Below are 18322 nucleotides of genomic sequence, written 5' to 3' on the forward strand. Positions count from 1 at the left end.
AGAGGTGCAGAATGACTTTATGAAGAAAGAAAAAATATTAAAATAATATTAATTAAGGTTAAAATGGTAATTTTTGGAGGTGCAGGATGAAAGCTTAGAGGTGTAGGATGAAACACCCGGAAAGTGAAAACCGTGGACCCAATCTGATGAGCCCATCTCAAGCCCAACATTCTTTTTACATTTTTTGTTTAAACCCATGACAGGCCCATCATTTCCTCACTCTTATCTCTCACGTGATGGATGTAGTTTTCTTTTTATATATAATTTTGGATAAATGTTCTAAACTCGTGAAATTAAATTTTTATAATAATTACAAATTTTAAATTACAATAAACAAACATCATATTATTAATTATTAAACGAGTATCTTAATTTATCATGGCACGTAAAAAACTTGGATATATGATGAAAAGGGAAACACAGAATCTGGTATGGGAACATCCTTGTTACGTGTTAGTGGAGATTTGACGTAACATGATATAATGTTTATTTATTTATTTTGGAAGCACTCCAATGTCATTTATAAGTAGTGTCGTAAACGATTCTAATATACTTTTCAAATCACTAAACAAGAAATAATAATAATTTATATGAAAAAAATTCTTTTAACGTTAACGATTAGTCTGTTTAAAATACTTTTTTAAAAATAAATTCAAACATGTTACAAAAAATTGTTAAAATATCACGATCTAATTTATATTTCCTGAATAACGTTTTGGCTTCTTGGTTAGGTTCTCCAAACAACCATCTAAATTTAGATCTGTGGTTTTTTGATTTTTTTTTTTAGAAAAACTTCATTTGAAAAGAGTCTATATATTTGTGATATAAAATTGTGTTATATTTATTTTATTTATTACATATGTGTGTGTAATAAAATTATCAGTTTTTCATGAAGAAAAAAAAAACTGTGAGAAACAAATATTTGTTATTCTCCCACTTATCTGGACCATTCAGATGAATAATAACTTAAGTGGTGATGATCTTCTGCTATAAAAATAATGCACTGGCATTTCAGATTTCAAATCATGGTCATTGTCAATACAATTTCTTTGAAAATAAATAAAGAATTTGGAATGATGATGACATTAACAAAAATAGTTAGGTCACATATTGAATAGCTTTAATACCTCCCTTGATCCTCGTATTTGTGTGAAAATCTCAGTTCGGTCTTCAAGTTTTGAACTGTCTCAATTGGGTCATAAATTTTGTAAAAATGCATACATTTTACCCTAACCGTTAACTGATCTCAAACGGCATTAAGTTTAGCTGACATGGTATGTTGACGTGTTGGCTTAATCCCTTCTTGGTTCTCATATTTGTGTGAAAATCTCAGTTCGGTCCTCAAGTTTTGAACTGTCATAATTTTTGTAAAATTGTGCACATTTTACCCCAATCGTTAACTGATCCCAAACGGCGTTAAGTTTAGCTGACGTGGTAACCAGAGGACATGCTGATGTGTATTATTTAATTATATGAATTATTTTTTAAAATAAGTCGTGTTTCACGTGGCACAATGCCTATTATTTAGTTTATTTGAATTAGGAATTTTATTCATCTCTCTGAGAATCAGGGATTTTACACAGATTATTTCATCGGCTCAAAAAATAAAGTCACCGGAAAACTCGCATAACCAGTGCAATCAGTCTCACAACCTTTTCTACAAATGAACCAACTTGGTAACCTATAGGTTCATCACCAGCCTTAAGCTATTTATTCCACTAATAGTAGAAGATAATTGTTGCACAGTGAGATCAGTTAGCGATTGGGGTAAAATGTGTGTATTTTTACAAAAATTATGATCCACTTGAGACAGTTCAAAACTTGAGGACTGAATTAAGATTTTCACACAAATACGAGGACCAAGGGATTAAGCCAACACGTCAGCATACCACGTTAGCTAAACTTAACGCCCTTTGATATCAGTTAACGGTTGGAGTAAAATGTGTGCATTTTTACAAAAATTATGACCCAATTGAGACAGTTCAAAACTTGAGGACCGAACTGATATTTTCACACAAATGTGAACACCAAGAAAGGTATTAAGCCTATTGAATATTTAAAATCTATGAAACAATTTTGTATATGCAGTCAATCTTTGATATCTCTAGCATTCTCAAAACTATACCAATGATACAATATAATTTTTAATATAAACAAATTTACACAGTCAAATGTTTAAAAATTATTATTTTTAAAAATTAACAATCTTAACGATTATCAAGTATTAATCAAATAGTTGTCGAAGATGAAATTTCATTTATAAAATGTTTGATAATGTCACTCGTTACTAAAATTGTTTAAAGACATCACAAAATAATTTATAGTTGTAAATAACTAACTGCCAACATTTCTTGTCAACCTTTTTTTCTTAAATTATACTGAGATAAATCTTGTAATAAATAATTAATTAGGTTAAATTTTCTAATACAATCATTCAAAATATATAACAAAGTTAAAGAAATAGAATATTTTATAAATATTGCGTTATATTGATTGTTATTTAAAAGTATGATTAAATTTGCTATGATAACATCAATGAAACTTCTTATAAATCTACGTTGTTGGAGGTGAAGAAAGAATGGTTGATGATAATGTAAGTAAATAATGTTGATCGCAATGGAAAAATTTAGAACTTTTATGAAAGCAAAGTTGAATGATCAATCAATTAAAATGATGCAAAAGTGAGTTCAAGTTAAAATTAGAACATATTAATTAAATTTGAAACTAAAATATATAGTAAATTATAACATCTTACATCATCCTAATTATTTTGACAGTCAACTTGCAAAATAGTTAACATCCATTACGTAATAGTTACACTAATAGTTTTTAATTTGTTTATTACACTACACTCACAGTAAATTATTTAGATAAATTAAATTATAACACAAAAAGCAAATCAATTACAAATTATAAATATTTTGTCAAAAATCCATGTGATCTTTGAGTTGTGATAATTGATCTATCACTCAATATACATTTTGTCCATTAAAGATACTAATATAAAAATATTTAATTGTATATTGAAGGTCAATGTAGTAGTAAGAATTTTTTAAAATAAACTTGCATGTCTATTATATTAATTTTTCAAGTGAGGGGAAAACTTTTTATATAAGGAACAAAATCATGTAACGGTATAATATGATATTAGAATAAGTAACACAGTTGTCAATGACACTTACATTCAAAATTAATTAAAAACATATATCATGTCAAAACTATAAGTTATCAAATAAGAATCGACTTACAGAGCCAAACAATTTTGTTTTTATCATTATTAGTGATGTACATTTTTGTTTGATGTATCATGATGTAATGTGCCTTTTAATTTTGGAAGCACTCCAATGTCGTTTATTAGTAATGTTGTAAACGAATTTAATAGACTTTTCAAATCACTATACAAGTAATACTAATAATTTCTATTTCCTGAATAAGGTTTTGGCCTCTTCGTTAGGTTTTCCAAAGCACCCATCTATGTTTTTTGAAATTCTTTTTGGAAAAATGATATTTTAACACTTTTTTTTTACACTGTACACGTGTTAAAATATGGTTGGACGATTTTAAATTAAAAAAACAAACTTTGGTTTTTCTCTTCCAAATATACTCTGCCTCAACTTTTTTAATTTGAAATCGTCCAATCACATTTTGACACATATACAGTGTCAAAATAGTGTCAAAAAATAGTGTTAAAATATCATTTTCCATTCTTTTTAGAAGAGTAATGAGACTATAAAACTTCATTTGAAAACATAATACATATTTGTGATATAAAATTGTGTTTTATTTATTGCATATGTCTGTGTAATAAAATTATCAGTTTTTCATAAAAAAAAAATGTAAGAAACAAATACTTGCTATTCTCCCACTTATCTGGACCATTAGATGAATAGTAACTTTAGTGGTGATGATCTTGTGCTATAAAAATAATGCCCTAGCATTTCAGATTTCAAATCATGGTCAATATCAATGCAATTTCTTTGAAAAGAAATAAATAATTAAGAACGATTGTCGTCTCTATAATAATGTTTTATTTACTATATATTTTTTTAAACTCATTTAATTAATAATTAAAAGAGTAAGAGATAAATACAAACATCATTATAATTATAAATATCCTTCGAAATATTCTATAAAAATTGTGATCGTGCAAAACTTTCCCTAGGCATGGGCAATTTTTGGATTTTCCTATAAGGATGGAAAGAAGGTATATATATGTAGTACAACTGAGGGTAGTGAGTCTCTCTAAATGTATCAATAATTAATGAATGAGAAAGGATTTTTAGGGTTTGTCTTTAGTTTGTAGGGATGTCCCACAAATCACGTGAAGGAGGAAGGTCTTATAGGAACTGTACAAGACAAAGCAGTCATTTACAATCTCCTCTAATCCTTTCCTAGCCAGTTATAATTTATCTCTCACGTGGGATTCTTGCTCCCACCACCCCCTCTATTTTCGTCTTCACACGCTTCATCTTCTATCTCTCTCTATATATATACCAAATTTTCTTAGTAACAATTTCATGCTACTATCATGGGAGACTCTTCTTCCTCTTCATCTTCGTCTTCTTCGTCTTCTTCTCCTGCTTCGTACATTCATTTGGTACATATATACAGTTTTTCGTTAAAGTTTTTTGTTATAGTTAAGGTTGTCGATGATGTTGATGAGTTTTGTACAAATTACATATAGGTGCAGCATCTGATCGAGAAGTGTTTGATATTTCACATGACCAAGGAAGAATGCATGGAAGCACTTTCTAAACATGCAAATATTAATCCTATTATAACATCCACTGGTATGATCTTAATTTTCTCTCTACACACACCTTAAACCAAACATCATGCACACATAATCTCAAGATTTCCGATAACTTCATGATCAATACTATATCTATATGTTTATGGATATGAATTTGATCTATTGGAATTAGTGTTAGTAAAAGTTGATTTTTCGTATGAAAAATTGGGGAGCTGGCAAGGTTTCTTTCTGAAAATCGTATCTGTTTTAGAGAACTTGTACTTTTCAATTCCTTCCTCTTTAAATCCGAAGGAATCTTCCTTGAAAACGTTAGCTACATGTTTGAATCATTGTCGGGCAAAACACAGTTAATATTTTAAGAGAATTATTATAAGCACAGTTTGTATAAATGAAATTCTAAGATCGAGTGACTAGCTAGCATGTTATATTAATAGGGTATACTAAAAATTCAAAACCCTAATTATATAACTTTGAATAAACAAAGAAGAACATCGATCACATTGTCAAATATCATAATTTTTTAAGGAAGAAGGCGATGACTAAAATTTTTTATTTTGAATTTTTCCAAGAATTTATGGTTATGAATGGAGACACATATAAGTGTTAGTAGCAACCAACCAAAAGAGAAGCATGCACGTGAAGATGTTATATGTATATATTATGATATTTAAGAAAAAGATGAATGTATTATCAGTGTGGAATGAGCTAGAGAAGGAAAATAAGGAATTCTTTGAGCCTTATTACATGAAGTGGAAGGGTAAAGACGAAAGAGTGTCTGAGGAAGAGACAACACAGATAATACAGAAGATGATCTCAGAGTCAGATTCCTCTAAAGATGCAAAAGACAGTTGAAAAGGATGTTATGTGCCATTGGGTTTTGCTAAGGATAATTATGCTTTGAAAACATTTTAACATTTATTTATATACCATTCTAGGATTGGTCGAAAATTATTCTACAATTAGTATGAATAAATCACGACATACAGATGATGTTAAAATGTTAGTATTATTATCTTTTGTTAAAGTTTTGGATTCTTCACTCCTTCGAACACACGATATACTATAGTAGTACTATGTCTAGTGATACCTTGTACATGTTATTACATGGATGCATGTATTATTAGCTATGGCGATTATACCTACTAAGCCACGTCATCCATGTAATTTTATCTCAGATGGATATGTATGCATGTATTTTTTTTATCACATCTATATGTATCATGTATGAGATTAAAACCACTTGTCAAATGTGTACGTGCATGGTTTGTTATATGAAAAGATATGTAGATACAAAACTTACATTAAATTTAAATTTCTTTCAAGTACATCCAATAATCTTATATTATTTAAAAGTTAAAATTAAATGTAATTTAAATGTTTTTTTTTCATTCTTTCTTCTAAGACATTTTTAAAAATAAAACCACTATAGAATTTCAGTTTTCAAAACAAATAATATCTTAAAACTAATAAAATGTGCCGGTATAGAGAGACACACATTGCAAAAATAAAATGTAATAAATAGTATTAATTATATATATTTTTAAGCTTTTTCGCCTTTACTGGTTCCAGAAAAATATTATTGGTTGAAGAAACTTAATGACAATAAATAAAAATCTGTTAATTGAATAAACTACTATGGAATTCTGAAAGACTCACAGACTTACACAATTTACTGACCTAACATGGATCTTCAAATTACTTTTCGTCTACGATTTTAAATTTCAACCCATTCATGTTCGATTTTATGTAAAGAAATATTGTAGTTTTCTTTTTAAGAACTTAGATTTTTTTTTGTCATAGAAAATGTTATTGGGTTGTGTGAAAATGCGCATTAGACTATTATTTATAGGAAAAGTGCTGTTTGAAAAAAAAAAGTTGAAATTTAAAGTATTCATTAAAATATTTCAATTGTTTAATATTGTAAAACTTTAAATTTTTCCAAGAAAAGAATTCCAAAATTTTCATCCTGTCTTTTTTTTCTACCTCTCCTATGTAACGGATAAAATAATGTTATTAAAAAACACCATTAAATATTAATTAATGAAATCATATATTTTATTTAAACCAAATTTATACTAAATAATATATTTCATAATTTTCCTTTTCATTAGTAAACAAAACGAGAAAAAAAAAAGTCCGTGCCTTCGGTCTCATAGTAGTATGTATTAACTTTATCTCTCTTTCCCTATCAAAATAAAACGTGTCCACATTTATATTAATATTATTTTTTGAGTTATTCAATATTTAAAAATGAACTATTGTTTATTATCATAAATTGAATACTAAAATTTTAATTTTAAACAGCATCTAATTTTTATTTTTTTTCTGCATATAGTAGAAACCAAAATAATTTTTCCAAATCAAGAGACCTATGATATGATGCTCGTGTTTTTCAGTCTTTTGCATTTTCTACTGAATATATTAAAAAGTGAGATTGAAAAAAAAAATGTCCCAAGGAATTAAAACATTGAACTAGCCCTCCCCCTCAAACAAGAAAAACATTGTGGTGTCAAAGCATTCATAGCAAAATTCTTGCAAAATTGCATCATTTTATCGATGTTTCATAATCATGCAAAATTGCATCATATGAAAACTGACATTTCATTAGATAATGCTATGGTGGGAAGACTTGAGATCTTATGGCTAAAGAAAAAGTTTTCATGTTTTGTTGTTATATGTTAATTTCGTACAGACCTTTTATATTTCTGCATAGATAGTGATAAATCTGAATAAAAATATTCTCCCTCTGACAGAAATTGGGAATGGAATGCAAATATGCTATTGTTTCTTCCATGTGTTGGGAAAGCATTCAAATGAACATTTATTCAGAACATGTTTGAATAAATTTCTTCATAATTATATTTAGAAAAATAAAACAAAAATTTTATATTAGAAAAAAACTGTCAAAACTCCTTCTGGTTTCCTGCTACAGAAAACAACTGATTTCTGCGAATATGTACTAAACACACTCAAAATAACTTATTTCACATATAGTAACAAACACACTCAACCTAGAGATGCATATAAGCAAGTCGAAACACAAATTATATTAAATTAAACCACACGTGGCAGGGATCCAAGGATAGACTAAGTATCAACATGAAACACTTGGTGAAAGCATAGCCAATAATTTATCATGGTTGAGTCAAGTTTGATGAGGGATCATAGATCAGTATCAACTTCAAACAAATCAAAGATAAAATTTTTGAGGAGATAAAGATCTTAGTGTTTGTGACTCCTGCCCCCACCTATAATATAAGTTCAAACATCAATCACACTCCCACCTGTCTCTTCCAGGAGTCTTCCACAATTAGTTCATCAACTCCCCAATCTTCATAGCTGGAGAGTGTCGCCAAAAATAGTAAGAGTCAGTGGCATAAACTATGTGATCAACCTTAACCTCCCCTACCCCTAAATGGAATAAAATGTGGCTGGCTAACTTATTATATAGGGGGCAGTATTTACCTTCCATCAGGCAAGTAGCGCCGGATTGTAAAGGGTATTTTCCGCTCACGAAGCTCCTTCATGGCAATCTGATAAGTTGGAAAAACTAGATATCAGAGGAGTATACAACAGAGGTAACAAACAGAAGAATATTCCTCAACCCAAACACGAAAATGTGTCTTTAACAAATAATCAAAATTACAGATTAAATAAGAAATAAAACAACTAGGATAATTGGCATTGGAAAAGGTTCACCATGTCACACTGAATAAAGTGAACAAGCTCATTTGACAAGCCATAACATACAGGTAATACTGGACTTAGTTGTTTTCAGCATACAAAAATCTTAAACTATATAATCAATCAACTTATTTCTAGAATGTTGTACATGGTGCATTCTTCAGGAAACAAAAGAACTTGATAATGAAATAACATAAAACAATAACAATCATTATTCTGATAATACAAGTCACAGTATTCATCATAAGCAGATTATTTAAATCCTATATAAACATTTAACCAGATTCAATATAGGAAGACAAGAGCAGTTCATAGTTTGTAGAATTTATCAATTGAGTTAATAATGATGACAACTAAACAAAAAGATGTTCATCTGACATTGTGGGAATATTAATATTGAAAAAAAAATTACATCCTTGTCAAACTGAAATATATAAACCATTTTAGGTTATATCCGAAGCCCAAAACCCTTTGTTAAGAGAGAAAAAGGGAAAGGAAGGCAAGGTCTGATGGGGAATATAATCTAAAAGTTGATAAAAAGATTATATCAAAAAGAAAATTGTCCCTCCAACTTTTACGAGGAACTGATTTTTGATGTAAACTTATTTTTCCGTCTTGACAAATCTTTATTGATTAAAAGGAAATCAAGGAAGGCAGAAAAAGAAAGTGCAGCCTATTAGAATGATTACCATTGATTCAGCCTTCATGTTGGGTTAGACCAGGCTAAAAATATTGTAACCTACAAAAAATGGTCCAATTTGGCTCATTCCAACAAACCAAACAGACCAGGCCAATCTGGCCTAAATAGCTCCGGGACCTATTCAACCTGATTTTATCATTTATTACTTCTTTTAAAAAATTATATAAATTACACATTAGCCATGAGATACACAATCCATGGGAATTTCATTTCAGACTGAGCTGGGCCAGCACACTCCACCTTCGGCCTGGCAGGATGGTCAGGCATCCTTACTTTATCCATGAATTTAGATGCTTTTTGCAATTGCAGATTTACAAACCTAATTTCAAACCATAAAAACCCAACTTCCATAGTGTACATGTGTGCTGAGGCATATCAACATACTTAGAAATTGGATACTAGAATATTTAAGGTGCTCAAAATGCAGTCACATGAAACACAATATGAAATTGCAGAGTAATATATATAAGGTTAAGACCTCAAGCGGATCAGTCTCGCCCTCCAACTCAACCATGACAGGTGCATTCATACTGAACAACAAGAAAATCAAAATGTTACAAACAATGAATAGACAGAATCTTAAAATCACACAGTAAGTTCCAAAGAAAACCTGATTTGAACTGCACGAGTACCCAAAATCCTGGCCCGCTCATACTTGGTCATATATTTAGAAGTCTTCCGAGGTCGCTCTACTGGTTGTTCCTCTTCCTTGTCCTCAGTATCAATTGCGTCTCCAGCCACATCATCATTTTTGTTGTTATCAACATCCTCCTCTGCACCTTCCTGCTCATCAATCAACCAAGCACTAAACATATTAACTCTATTAACTCTCATAATGGAGTTTCACAAGATCTGTAACATGTATTTGTACAAACAAAAAGAAAACTAACAAGACCCACAGAATTACTACCTCAATCTCAGGCTCCAGGGGCTCATCCTCGTACCTGCATCGCCATTCTTTATTCCATGAGAAATCTCTTAATGGAGAAAAAAAGATGACAAAACAAATAGTTCTAATCTTAATAAAAAAAAGCACTTAAAACTCTATTGGAAGTTTGCACTAAGGATTCTCAAGACATTGAATTGGGAAAAAAGCCTAAATAAATTGTGTTAGTAGTAGGGAGAAAGAGAGAACCCCATGTCCATGTCATCATAATCCTCATCAGCCATTGTAATACGCGAAGAGTAAAGATACTCTGTCTTTGATATTAAGCCTTAGCTTGCCCTGTCCTAAACCCTAACAGAAAGACAGTAAGGGGTCAGAGACTTCCATTATATAGAATTGCAGCACCATAAAAAAACCAGTAGAAGAAATTCATTGTTGCAAATTAATTCATAATCTTACATAATATCAATACACAAGGTTATAAATTGACTTAGCCTAACCCTCTTCTAATCAACATGTTTATTAAGAAAATATATACTTTAGCACGTTTAAACAGTGATGATTAGGGATTGAATTAGCTATTAAAAGGTCAAACAGATTAAAAGAAAAACACACACCAGGAATTAACAAATCAAATTGGCGATGCTGAGAACAGAAGAACGAGTTGAAGCCAAAGTCTGAGACCGGCTGAGACCGTCTGAATCAAAAGCCAAAGACCCGAATTTTAATTTATCTATTTATTTAATTCGGGTCGGGTAGGGTCTGGCCATATCTTATTCAATGAGTGTTTTTTCTTTTGATGAAAAGAGTCTATCCAATGTTGTATATTGTGTGAAATTATGTTGAGATTAACTAATAATTAAATATCATAATGAAATATTTTTAACTTACAGTCCAATCTATTGTAGGCATCATCACTTAATAATTTCTCAAATTTTTTCAATTATATTAATTTAATATTTTCATTTGTTTCATTTATTATATGCTTTTTATTGTATAATTGATTATCTCTCTAATTATGTATGGTATGAATGATCGAATAATATGAAGAATAATATGAAAAATATATGAAAAACTACAAATATGAAAAATATATAGTAAAAGAATTTGCGAGAATTTGTGCAACTCGGGAAGGAAAACATGCAATTTAACTACAACTGGATTCTAATGAAAAACTAATTTACAGTCTTTTTTTGCATGTTTTATACTTTTTTATAGAAACTTGTACATTTATATTTGTTATTTTATATCAATTTTTGGTAAATTAAAAAAATTAATATAATCATTAGTTATAAGTGGTGAACATGTGTGTATTTCAAAAGTTGTCAATGTTTATTATAGTCAATTAAGTTGTCTTGTGGGGATGAACATGTGTTTATTATGAATGTGATGACTGAATATGAGATGTGAATTTAAAATTATTGTGTAAGACTTTTTGTTCTCATTTCTTATAATTATTTAATTCATTCAATTTCTAATACCCAAGCTTTTTCATCTGTAAATGAGTAGTTTAATATTCTTAAAAACAATCAGGAATAGTATTTGAAAGGCTTAAGTTTAGGTAAAAAAAGATAAAATAGAATTCAATAACATAAATTTATAAAACTAAAATAGTTTTTCTAAAATATATTTTGTTTATATGCTATGTGAGTTTTTAAGTCATTATTTCCCGTTTTTTCAAGATATAAGTTTGTTAGAAGATAATATATTTATTAATGAGCTATCTATAGACCACAAAATATATTCATTATTTTATAATCACCGGATAGAAAAAATTACTTTTAAAAAATTAATTGGAAGAAGTTTTAAATGATAAAATTTATAAAATTAAAGGCTCAATAACAAAATTCAAGAAATTGAAAGCTAGAGCAAAATATGCAATTAAAAATATAATACACAGTCTCCTATAAACAGAAGGGCATCTCATTAATCATAACATCACACCTAGTGATTTAATAATCAATTGATGAAGAAATAAAGTGTATATAACTTTGAAATTCAAAATGTGCACACCAGCAAACTACATATTTATTAATATCATTATTTAATAGGTGAACAACACATTCTTAAACTTGATGAGTTGAACATCCTATTCTTACTAGTTTCAGTCACAACAGTACACAAATGATGTTCAGATTCCTCATAATTTAGAACTACTTCAAGCATTCACTTTTGGTGCCCATCCAGCAATAACAAACTCTTCCTTTGGAGGCTTGGTTTTCTCAAATGACTCACGGGAGAAGAGCAGCTGCAATAGAAGATAATTGTACATTAACCAGCTAAATCATTTACAGCTATAACATTCAAACACGCAATTACATCCATTTTTTCTTATCATGATCAAAAAGATTTATGTTGTAGGATATGGACCCAGAATACATATTTTCCTGGTCCATTCAACCAGAAAAACACTAACTGAATAGTGAGGTGGCCAACTAGTAGAAAATTGGTCTAAAGCCAGTTAAAACAACAATTTAACTAGGTATATAATCTGATTTCTTACGGTTTTATATTGGTCTCTATCATATATATCTATCACTGTTTGACCATGGTTGGACCGATGAATCCTGAGCTGATGCCTTCACTAGTTCAATAATCAATCTAATTTACTATTTAACACATTGTCAACATCAAACTAGTTAATTATCACTATGACTGTCTGTGATATTTGAGCTTCATTTCATGAACTATTGCACCTAAAGTAAAAGCAGCAGAGATATTGATGTGATGAATGTTGATGACAATATACATATAGCTATGCCAATCATCACCTAAGAACAACAGATATATTAATCTTAAATACAAGGCAATAATGAGAGAACATGACAGAAAAATAAAGCAGCACTCTAATTGTCAACAACCGGTACTAGAAGCAAGGTTAGAAAAACTCCATGAAAATGAAACAGTAAAAGCAATTTTCTCTGTTTACAAGAAAATGAAAGACATCATAATTCTCAAAATTAGCCAGACCACATTCAAATGATAAAAATCATAACATTCAGGAAATTAGTTGATCTGGGTTAACCACACATTAACAACATTTTATCATGTAAGAAAGGCTTTTAACTCGCTGACTGACCAAGTAAATCAGGTGAATTACTGAGGCTTGATAAACTTTATAGGTTATGCTTTTCAAGCTCAAAGCATATAACATTCATTTTCACTTTATAGCATGTTTCATATTGTGGCCCATTTAAAGGAGAAAGGGGCACTGTAGCAATATATGAATTAGAAAAAGACGCTCTTCAAATTTTAGATACAGATGAAAACATCAAGAGGCGTTTGAATTAATCATTGGACACCAAATCTTTCATGGCCGTTCACAAGCAGACCCTCAATTTGTTTTGTTAGCTTTTTTGCATATGATTTTTTTTCTCTTGAAAGATTGGTGACATCAAACTAATCTATAAACTTTTGTACTAATCTTTTAAGGACCAAATTGGTTTTCAAAATATAATTAGAGGAGAAAAGTAGGGATTACTCAATGCAGGGTCAATTCACAAATAGATATACAGATTTTTGTGCACCTTGGCCGTAGCACGGTACTTATGTCCATGAAAACACTTTCTACGTAAAATTACTATGCACAATCAGGATTAGGCATGTTGGAAAGTATACAAGTGATTTTTTTTTCTCAAACAAAAGACTAGTCATTTCCAATTGTGTTTACTTATTTGCTTTAGTTTTTCCCTTTTCAAACACTTTAGTGAGACTAAAAGTAGTGTATATGAAATAATTGATACTTCAGTCATTTTGAAGAAATTTTAAGCAAACTGGCATGATAAGTTTGACCAAAAAATTTTCATCACCAAATATCGATCAGTCACTGTTCAATGTGTATATAAAAGACACAGCTAAATAAATAGTTCCACCAAAGTAAATACACTGCAGAAAACAACTCCAAACCTTAGTGTAGATGTGGACATGTGACAAACTTTCTGGAACACTCCATTTCTTGAAGTGGCCAAGTACGACCACGAGATGGTACAGTTTTGGTGCCAAACTCAGGTCAACAGCAGTGACTTTCTCCCCAGCAACATATGGACCCTGATCATACCTCCACCATGTTAGCATTGGCAGTGTAACCACTACAAAAAGATAACAAATAAACAAAAAAAAGAATAGTGTATCATATAAAATTCACATATATACATGGGCCTTAAGATGTTCATCCAGAGCACTCAATTCAGCCAGCAACGCTTGCTCTGTTCCATCATTCGGATCCTTGCTCTTAAGAAAACTCACAAAAGACCCAAATATCTTTGATCCCCTACAACAGCAAACAAACAAACACATCGTGCACACTCAAATTCAGTACTTAAGAACGAGTCTAAAGTAAAAAAACATCTACAAAAATTAGAACAGATCATAAGCACAGATCATAGTTCCCTCGCTCATCACCAAGAAGAACGAGAAAGAAACCATGGCAAGCCATTACTCTTAAAAAACATTTTCCAAAGTGAACACAACAACAGTGAGAACATTTTCACAGTAAGAATAAAATCTCGGACGGGTTTAATTATCAAAATCAGTTCTACTGTTAAAACATACGCTCTAAAGTCAACACGATAAAAATATTCCCAGACAAAAAGAAAAGGGTGATGGAGCAGCCATACACGGTGGCATATTCAGGAGGAGTAACGAGAGAGATTTCTGGGTACTTTTCTTGGAGAATCCCCACAATTACATCAGAATCAGGCACCCATTTTCCATCAAAAAGAGCCACTGGCACCTTTCCTTCAGGATTCACACCCAAAAACCTACCAATAAGAAAATAAAAAAATTTATATTTCATTGAAGAAAAAAACACAATGACACATTAAAGTTCAACAATACCATTCGGGTTTGTTACTGAGATCAATTAGGTGGAGCTTGTAGGGAATCTTCTTCTCCTCTAAAGTTAAAAGGACCCTTTGGCAAAATGGACCTAAAATCAAAATCAAACGCAAAAAATTATAATACTAAACAAAATGATCAAAACTCAAAGATAGGTGTTTGTTAAAGAAGAAGAGAGAAAGGAAGGAAATACAGTCTCCAAGAACATCTGGAGCACCAGCAGCAGCCTTGACAGCAACCTCAAGAGCCATTTCCGATGGACGATCAAATGTAAGAGAAACAGAGGAAAAAAGAAGAAACCAGAAACCAGGGGAATCCTACTCGGTTCACGATCTGCTTCACTTAGTACCTTTATCATACAACTCCTATAATTTTTTTTTTTATATATATAAATATTAAATAATTAAATGACATATGCAGAAATAGCATTTCTAAGATCCAAAATTTAAAATTTAAAGTTTTTCCATTTGTGATTTTTGAAGTTATATACGATTGAAGTTCAAATAAAAATATAAATGCGTGAGTTTTATAAAACATCAAACATTAGACAAAATTTGCAAAAGTATTTTAATCGGATGTATTTATATTTATTTGAATAATATAATATTACCTATTATTATATACTGATTATGTATTTATTTTGCTAAGCAGGTGATTGTTTAAGTATTATAAAATATGTGGGTGAAATAATATATAAAAGAAATCAAATAATTCTTGGTATTATTTTAATAAAATATAAATCAAGACAACATTAATTACGGTAGGAGATTGTTTATGTTGGTTTATATTCTGGGAAAAATTCTTACTTTCTAATTTTTCCTTGTGCAAACCTCTCTCTGGTTAACCATGAATTTGTCTTGATGTTTTTGACAGTGAGAATCTCATTCCCAACAACAAAAGAAAAAGATGAATGTGGTCATAAAATTTGGTCAGATTCGTTAGATTCCTCACATCTGCATCAAGATTTCAGTACTTATAATAATTGCATTTCACTTTATGGAAAGTATTAATCTCATGGACGTTGTGGACAAGGTGAAAATAAGAATAAAACATAATAAAATAACTTTTATTTACTTTTCTTTGTATACATATAATACTATTGAACAATTGCAAAATTTTACTGGACAATTTTATAAATAAAAATAAAACATAAAGAATCAAAATCTAACAAATAAATAATTATAATAAATATAAATAAAATCAAAATTTTCTTAATATGATTCATTGATTATGACCATTTGTATCTATTAGTGTATTGAAGAAAGGAAGAACGAAAGAGGTAGAAAATGACAATGTTTTACTTAATAAATCGAAACCAAAATGAATCGAAGGTTTGGTGGTAATATTTTTTTTTAAAGTAATGAGATTTAGCCTACAATTTAGATTAATCATTCATCAATACGATCCATCACATTTTTTTCCGGTTGAGTTGAAAAAAAATATATATATAATTTTAATAAGTTAATATTTAGTTTTTTTACTAATGAATAGGAATTTATTACTTATGTTTTAATATTATTAATCAATATATTTTTATTTTATTATAATTGAAAAAAATAAGAAATACTTCAAGAAATCAAAACACTGTAGATTTATTTATCAAAGACTCTAATTTTATAAATAATAAGTAAAAAAAAAAATCAAATAATTATTTATTTTGTTTTTTGTGTTTATTTTTTATTTATAGTTTAAGATAATTTTAAATTATATTGTGTTTTTTTTAATTCTCTCTCGAAGTAACATCGTTTAGAATTGAAATGTATTTAGATTTAAATTAAAAAATATTAATTTATTTTAATTGAAAAAAAAATTATAATTAAATAAATTAGTGAACCAATCTATTTAATCTACCAATCTATAATAGGTTGAATCAAATTTGAATTATCTTGTTTAATTAATAAAAAGTTATGTTAAATTAACTTAATAAATGAATAATTTGGGATAAATTGGATCGAACTAAAATAACAACATTTCTTTTAACATATAAATGGTAATATTAATGAATTTTTCTTCAAAATTATTAAGTGGTACATAATTAATTACATGTAATTTTAAATTTAAATCTGACAGAAATTTGAGGTTAAAGAACATTATTTAAACATTGATATTTAGTTTAGGTATAATTAGCAACCGGTATTATCACACTTCTGTATTGTTTAAATATATAGATTGTAATTTTATTTTATTTTTTATACAATTTTTTACTTATTGTAAGCAAAATGTAATATTCATTTATATACAATTTTTTTAAAAAGGAAATATATTATTTTTTCTAAAAATGGCACAATAAATATTTCATTGAGTTTTTTTAATTGAACATAGAATACATCATTTATAATTTCTTTAATTTAAAAGAACTAAAAATAAAAGTGATATATCTATATATAGAGAGAGAGAGTTTATGTACACAACATATATTGATGAAAATTATTCTTAGTCTGAATGAATTATCGATCAAATTAAAGCATGCGAGTCATGCTATCGGTTAAATTATATTAACATATACAAATAAATAAAAAATTAGAGAATGATATTATCAATGATGATGAGTTATAGAACCATAGAATTGAAAAATAAAAATTGACTTACAGAACTGTAAATAGATAGACAAGTACATAAAGATAGACACCACAAAAGAGATGTTTGATAATCTTAAGAGTCCTCATAAAAATTAGAAAATTATTAATAAGATAAACCCTTGATGATCATTTATTTCACCTTAAATAACAACTAAGTATTGTTATATTCCATTGGTTTTCTATTTTTTATTTTTATTTTAAAAAATAAATAATATATATGAATATTTTATTTAATGTCTAACAATTGAATTTTATATGCTCGCAGTAACACTTAGTCATGTAAATTTCCACAAGTATTATTGTGTAATTACACCTCTATTAGAATATGTAAAATTTATGGGACCAGTTTAATTATTACTTTTGTCAGAAACCCTCATAAATTTTCTATTGGGTCTTGCTTATTTAATTTTATTAAATACGAGAGAACTACCCAGCTACTCTTTCAACCTTTTAATTCAATATGATGGAAAAAGAAGAAGCGATATTTAATATGTAAAATCAGTTTAAAATGGGTCATAGTTGGCTGGATAATTCAGTTCATCACGGTTTTCGAGCTGTTGAATTTGAAAAAATTGTATTTTTTTTATGCAAGTAAAATTTTAATCTGACTCATTTAAATCCGGTTCATGCAGATTAAATTTGTAGTTGACCGAGTTGGTCCACCAACTCATCTATCTAATTTTATTTTATTAAAAGTTAATTTTAGTTTTATAAAGAAATATTTTTTATTTTTTTGCTTAAAATAATTGTTTAAGTTTCCTATTTTCAAAATTAAGTAGACATGTTGAGAGTGAAATTAAGTGAGTCAGTGAGTCAATCTGTTTACTCACCAACCTAAGTAAGACCGGAATCGAATTTTTCTGACTCACTAATAAATAAACCGG

The 18322-nt window shown here is 28.9% G+C and overlaps 3 protein-coding genes across 4 annotated transcripts; 1 reads left to right on the forward strand and 2 right to left on the reverse strand.

Annotated features, from left to right (window-relative positions):
* Nucleotides 1-4242: 4242 nt before the first annotated feature.
* On the forward strand, nt 4243-5632 carry LOC106771773. The gene is made up of 3 exons (XM_014657766.2): nt 4243-4597; nt 4685-4790; nt 5448-5632. Exons 1-3 carry the CDS (start codon nt 4529-4531, stop codon nt 5603-5605), a joined length of 333 nt encoding a protein of 110 aa, XP_014513252.1. The 5' UTR covers nt 4243-4528; the 3' UTR covers nt 5606-5632.
* A 2145-nt stretch (nt 5633-7777) lies between these two features.
* On the reverse strand, nt 7778-10771 carry LOC106770877 (DNA-directed RNA polymerases II, IV and V subunit 6A). Of its 2 annotated transcripts, none has more exons than XM_014656710.2 (7): nt 10641-10771; nt 10273-10374; nt 10048-10081; nt 9748-9920; nt 9616-9667; nt 8219-8286; nt 7778-8092 (listed from the first exon to the last, which is right to left on the reverse strand). In XM_014656710.2, the coding sequence occupies exons 2-7, from the start codon at nt 10305-10307 to the stop codon at nt 8026-8028; spliced, it is 429 nt and encodes a 142-aa protein (XP_014512196.1). In that variant the 5' UTR covers nt 10308-10374; nt 10641-10771; the 3' UTR covers nt 7778-8025. The 2 variants fall into 2 exon arrangements, with proteins under 2 accessions (XP_014512196.1, XP_014512197.1); XM_014656711.2 differs by having other exon boundaries at nt 10273-10367; nt 10641-10723.
* A 1159-nt stretch (nt 10772-11930) lies between these two features.
* LOC106769672 (glutathione S-transferase DHAR2) lies at nt 11931-15215 on the reverse strand. Its single transcript, XM_014655390.2, has 6 exons — nt 15053-15215; nt 14860-14950; nt 14640-14783; nt 14176-14293; nt 13930-14070; nt 11931-12271 (listed from the first exon to the last, which is right to left on the reverse strand). The coding sequence occupies exons 1-6, from the start codon at nt 15108-15110 to the stop codon at nt 12182-12184; spliced, it is 642 nt and encodes a 213-aa protein (XP_014510876.1). The 5' UTR covers nt 15111-15215; the 3' UTR covers nt 11931-12181.
* Between the last annotated feature and the right edge of the window lie 3107 nt (nt 15216-18322).

Source organism: Vigna radiata, chromosome 8 (assembly GCF_000741045.1).
Source record: "Vigna radiata var. radiata cultivar VC1973A chromosome 8, Vradiata_ver6, whole genome shotgun sequence".
In the NCBI taxonomy this organism is placed as follows: Eukaryota; Viridiplantae; Streptophyta; class Magnoliopsida; order Fabales; family Fabaceae; genus Vigna; species Vigna radiata.